The following is a 6,000-nucleotide window of genomic DNA, read 5'->3' on the forward strand; positions in this document are numbered from 1 at the left end:
AACTGCATGTTCAGTTGACAACATCAGCCCATTAGCACCAGCTAGTGGTGGAGCTGTTGCAGCGGATTGTGAGCCGTAGTTTCCCCACTGGTTAACCCGCCAATGACTGGTTGTCACAGCTGCAGTGTCTTTGTGCTCAGTAGGTGAAGCAGACAGGCTGGGTGGCAGAGCAGCGGCAAGGCAGTACGGTGGTAGTGGACAGCCGGCCTGCTTGCTCCACCTAACGAGCCTCGAGACATTCTTACAGCGAAAGGTGCATCCGGAGAATGAGTGAAGAGGCTGGTGCGTCAGAGTGTTACACATCGCCAAAACAGATTTTACTGGAGTTTGTGTGAGTTAACAGTTTGAGTGAGGCATAGAGAATGCAACCAACCAATCAGAGGCAGAGTAGGGCAAGTCTTATGAGGAGGAGTCTGTCTTCTTGAGCAGTATGACTGCACCCTCTGCTGTTCAAACAGAACAGTACAATGACAAGGAGCAATAGTGGAATACATTTATACTGATTTCCCTTGTTGGATCCATGAACTTTCTGAACAAAATAGCCAAATGATAGGTTGGTAGATATCGTCACAGTTCCCAAAACGGTATCACAGCATTTTTTTATTGCAATATTGCGAAATTAGGTATAATGTCACAAATCTAACATAATTTGAATATCTATACAGTATATGCTAATGTATCTAACATAAAAAGCTAAATGAAACCATTTGTTTTAATGGCTACGATTAACTTTCATCATCACCATTATTATTATTATTATTATTATTATTATTATTATTATTATTATTATTATTGTTGTTGTTGTTGTTGTTGTTGTTGTTGTTATTGTTATAATTAATAATCATTATTTTTGTTGTTGTAATTAACATTATTCTGAGAACAAATCAGTGCTCCATTAGCCTATTGTCCTACTGGCGTGATGGCCGCAGTTTTGCTTTAAAATGTTATGATGATAACAATGATGCAGATTTTATCATAGCCTAAAAATTACATTGTTCATTCAGGGCTCAAAACAAAAGGTGATTGACAGGATGATTGAACAAGCTCCAGCCATCGGACGTGTTCTGACAGGCGCGTCGATCCACTTTCCTGGCAAGACGCTAATGTTCAGGAAGCAATAAGTAAAGCACTGTCACCTGAGGCAGAATTAACAGACATTTTATCAGGAGAAGACTATGTCACTGTGTCTATACTTACAAATGCTGCAGTTATTGCACAGCATGATATTAGAGGAGTCAGAGGAAGACGTCGCTGAGCCGGACTGCAAATATAACTCTGACTCAATCCAGGAATTGATGAGAGATGCAACTTTCCTCAATCCAGGATTTTGTGGGCAACACAAATTGTCTGATTTGCTTGCAGAAACAAAAGCCAGTCTTCAGGAGGAGATGGTAAGGCTGGACAGATAATTTTGTCTATAGCAATGGTTTCGCAGGACAATATGGTGATATGACATATTTGATATTGACCAAGCCTACTGGTCATATTATGTCACATTAGAAGGATTGTACATTGTATCGTATTGTGACTGTGCCTACTGGTTACGTTCATCACATCATGAAAACCGGAGCTGGTGCATTCAACTCTGTGTCTCATTTGATACCTTTCAAATCTGAATGATTGTACATTTGTTCACTGAAAGTCAACATTTGGCTACTTGTATTCAAAGTAATATCAAAGTGTGAATTCCATTTAAAGAGTAATGCAAGGAACTATAGGATTCCCCTGGCAGCACAGTGAATCAGTGGAATGCACTGTTACATCAAAGCAAGAAAGTGCTGGGTTTGAATCCTGGCTGTTGCAGGGCCTTTCTGTGTGGAGTTTGTGTGTTCTCCCTGTGCTTGTGTGGTTTTCCTCTGGGTGCTGTTTTATTTTAAGAGATCATTTACTGATGCACAGTCAGGGAGTGTACATCAGTGCTTTCATGAATATCCTGAATTAAATTGGACTAAGGATGTTTGCTGTGTCTCTCTCCAGATACAAGCCCTTCTTCCCGTTCCAAGTGCAGGCTCCGTTGGGTTCAGCTTGTGATTTGGACCTGTCAGTCCAGGACAGCAGGCTAGTGGAAGGCCGACTCAAAGTCACCCTCATTGAATGTAGCAGGTGAGACTCTTTCTGTAATTACCCAAACACAAAGCAACATTATGCAACCATTTTATGTTAAAATAACTGCTTGTAATAGGAAGAGTGGTGGCTCTGGCACCTCTCAAAGGTCTTTCCCGGTTGTTATAGGAGAATTCTCCTTATACCCTGCTCCCCTTTCATGTGGTGTTCCCCAGGGTTGAATTTTTGGTCTGTTAACTTTTTTATACTGTACATGCTTCCTTTAGGCCAGATAATCCTATGTTATAACATTAATTTACATTGTTACAAATGCAGAATTAATCAGATTCGACCCCGCATAGCATGACTCGCTTTGGACAAATGCGTCTGCTAAATGCCCTAAATGTAAATGTATATGTAAATTGTTATTTGAAGGACAAATGCTAGGTGTCACAAAATTTCCACCAGCTCAATGAAGTGAAATCTGAGGTAATATTTGGTTCCCAAAACGTCACTGAGGAAAAATCTTGGTGCCCTATCCTCCAGTGTCAGGCATTTGCCCCGCTATTTGGGAGTGATCATTGACTCTGACCTTTATTTGTTTGTTTTGGAAATGCGCTGTAAAAAATACCACACTTCAGTGATGAACAGCATACAAAAGATAGAAATTCAGTTTGTTACAAAGTTTGGTTTCTCAAACCTATCCCAAGTAAATCAATAAATAATCTCTGGAAATGTTATCAGCTCAGTTCAGTTCACCCCCCACGAGTTAACCTGCTTCTTAAACAAATCAATAAACTGTCTGGAAGCACAGTGGCAGGCTATCAGTAAGCTAGATGTGTCGTCTTTGAAGTGTTTTGAAGCATTCTTTTTTTTCCCTTTGGACGCGTGTTGGAAAGCTCATTTCAATCGATTTGTGATTTACAATTAAAATCATGAAACCCCTAGTCAGTGCCTGAAAGTGCCTTAACCTAAAATTTGTACTGCACCTTTAATGTTACATGCCCGACCAAGTGGGAATCTGAGCACAACATAAAAGTGAAGTAGTGGACAGCTACCAGGACTAGGCTGGTGCGACGCGGGTTGGTGCAGCGGTGTGGGAGTGTCACTCCATGGTCTGTGTTGGGGACCCCTGCTGATCAGTTTGCTGAAAGACGAAGCTGCTATGTTGTTATGCTACTGGCATGCCGGTCCTACTTGTGATTGTTTGTCCTCATCAACAGATTAAAAATAACAGTAAACAACCAGGATGAGGCAGATTATAACTGTGTTTTAAACTGGGGTACAAGACCAAACTGAAGTGAAAATGAAACTTACCGCTACACAGAGAAATGTCCGTTGTGTTCCCTCTGTAGTATTTATCCATGCTAAATAACATGCCCCGCTACTGACCCATTCTACTCTGTGTATGATCTCCGGTCATGCCTCTGCCACAGTAGGTTAAGCATGCTGGTTACTAGTTGCTACTACGACTAGTAACTTTTTGTCCCCACCCAAACGTAATATACAGATGTCTCTCATTGCAGATGACACCATTACCGCAGCGTTAAAGGTGCAACGACGCGGCAGAAAAGGAGGGAGGACGTTTATTTTATCCAGCTGATTTAGCATTAGCTGCAGTGCGCACCAACAACCACCAGGTGGCCCATGTGAGCAGTCCAGACTACAGTGAACACATCAGGGCCCTGAGTTTCTCTCTCCTCCCTCTCGAACCAGAGACACTGTTTTATTCCCTCATTGACTTAGCCTGTATCTACGGAGCCCCTTTAGGGTCACATGGTAAAAAAAAAAACTGGATGTGGGAATCTGTGCAAATGGATTTGTAAACCGTGCTCGTGGATTCACAATCCATGTGCACGGATTTTGCCCTCTTCTCATTGCTCAGCACAGCGATAGTGATATTGAGATATTGATAATGATCAATAAACAATAAAGATGATGACAACATCTGGGAGTAGGAGGGAGTCATGCTATGTGGGGTCGAGGTGACGTCTGAACAAGTGAGTCTTGAGTCTTTTGCGGAAGATGGCGAGTGATTCTGCTGTCCTGACATTGGTTTAAAGTTCGTTCCACCACTGAGGCGCCAGAACAGAGAAGAGTCGTGACTTCGCTGAGCGGCCTTTGTTTGCTCTCAGCAATGGCGGTACCAGCCGACCAGCTGATGTTTCACCTCTCATCCAAGAAGCTTCTTCAGTTCTAACTAACTGGAGGGGAGTTGCAGGCTTTTAAACTCTGTTTGGGAGTGTCCTCATAGTCGTTAAGGAAAGGTGTGAGCTCTTAGTTTCAGAGTCATCCGGGCCACTTGTGGGTCGTTGACCCAACCTGCCATCATGTGGCTTGCTAGAGCTAGGTGAGCCCAGGTGTGAATGGTTGTTAAGCTGTCTGGGGAGGGAACTCAGTACTGTATTGTAGGTGGGTGATAAGTAATGTTGTAGGCCACCTCCTCTGTTCAAAGACAGTTGTTCCAGTTTGACAGATGGATTCCTTTACTCCTCTTTCAAACCATCTGTCTTCTCTGGCCAAGATGTTTACATTGTTGTCCTCAAAGGAATGATGTTTCTCCTTCAGATGTAAGTGGACAGCAGAGTCTTGACCTGAGGAGTTGGCCTTCCTGTGTTGTGCCATTCGTTTTTGGAGAGGTTTGTTTTGTCTCCCCAGTGTACAAATATGTGCATTCCTTCCTGCATTGAACAGCATAAACTACATTACTCTGTTTATGCCTGGGTGTTTTGTCCTTAGGATGGACAAGTTTCTGTGTCAGCATGTTGGTAGGTTTGAAGTGAACCAGGATATGATGTTTATTGAGGCAGAAACTTGTCAACACTGCTTCCCTGATGTGCTTCTGTTCCTTTTCCTTCCCCTCTGACTTAGTGTCTCAGCCCGATGGTTTAGGGTTCTGATGACCCCCAGCTTGTGTTCCAGTGGGTGATGAGAGTCGAACAGCAAGTATTGATCTGTGTGTGTAGGTTCACCTCAATGTTGAGGCTTCTGTCTTCTTCAATGTGTACTGCACAGTCCAAGAAGGGCAGACTGTCTCCTCTGACATCTTCCCGTGTGAACTTGATGTTATTGTCCACAGCATTTATATGTTCTATGAAGGCTTCCACTTCCATTGCTCTGATTTTGACCCATGTGTTGTCCACATGCCTGAACCAGTGGCTTGGAGCAGTTCCTGTGAAGGCGACCAAGGCTCTGCCCTCAACTTTTTCAATGTAAAGGGTGGCCACTATTGGGGACACCGGTGAGCCCATGGCACAGCCGTGCTTCTGTCTGTAGAAACCTTTACTGTACTGGAAGTACAGGCACAGTAGTAAGGCACAAATGTGGTCGGGGGTGAAGTTGGTTCTGCTGGACAGAGTGCTGTCTCTCCTTTCACAGACAAACAACACTTCCTCTAGGTCCACCGCTGGCCTGTTTAAATTTTAATTGGCCAAAGACTAAACAATTAGCCCAGGCCTTGATAGAGAGGCCTGTCCCTCATTGCCTTGGAGAGACAGACAAGTTATTCTTTGCTTTGCTTTCAGTGTGTGTATGTGTGCATGTTGAACCATGCTTAGATGTGGTTGGGTGTGTTTGATAGACCACAGGATTATCAGATCAGGCTCTTAATAATTAATGTCCTGCCCATTATAATCACAAGGTCCTTTCCCTACTGTCTTTCTTCACCTTATTCTAGAAGGTTTATGTAAATCACTCAAGTTACAACACCAATTCCAAAAAAATTATCATATCATGATTATTGTGACCAAAATTATCACGGTTATCAATGTTATCCTGATGTTGTTAAAATGTGCTGGAAAATGTGATACACACTGAAATCATTTCACCAAATTTTGTATTTAACACAAATAAAGTAAGCAGCAGCACTATGCACTTGTTGCATAAACATTAAAATATGCAACAACAACAACATGAAAACCATATTAAATGTGAACTTTGTGCACATTGCAGATAGGA

The 6,000-nt window shown here is 42.6% G+C and overlaps 1 protein-coding gene across 1 annotated transcript in view; it reads left to right on the plus strand.

Annotated features, from left to right (window-relative positions):
- pdzd8 (PDZ domain containing 8) overlaps positions 1 to 6,000 on the plus strand; it is a 93,873-nt gene that overhangs the window by 21,642 nt on the left and 66,231 nt on the right. The window contains exon 2 of the mRNA XM_073482206.1: positions 1,978 to 2,103. Within this exon, the coding sequence (XP_073338307.1) occupies positions 1,978 to 2,103 (126 nt within the window). The remainder of the gene's footprint in view (positions 1 to 1,977; positions 2,104 to 6,000) is intronic.

Source organism: Pagrus major, chromosome 15, assembly GCF_040436345.1.
Source record: "Pagrus major chromosome 15, Pma_NU_1.0".
Lineage (NCBI taxonomy): Eukaryota > Metazoa > Chordata > Actinopteri > Spariformes > Sparidae > Pagrus > Pagrus major.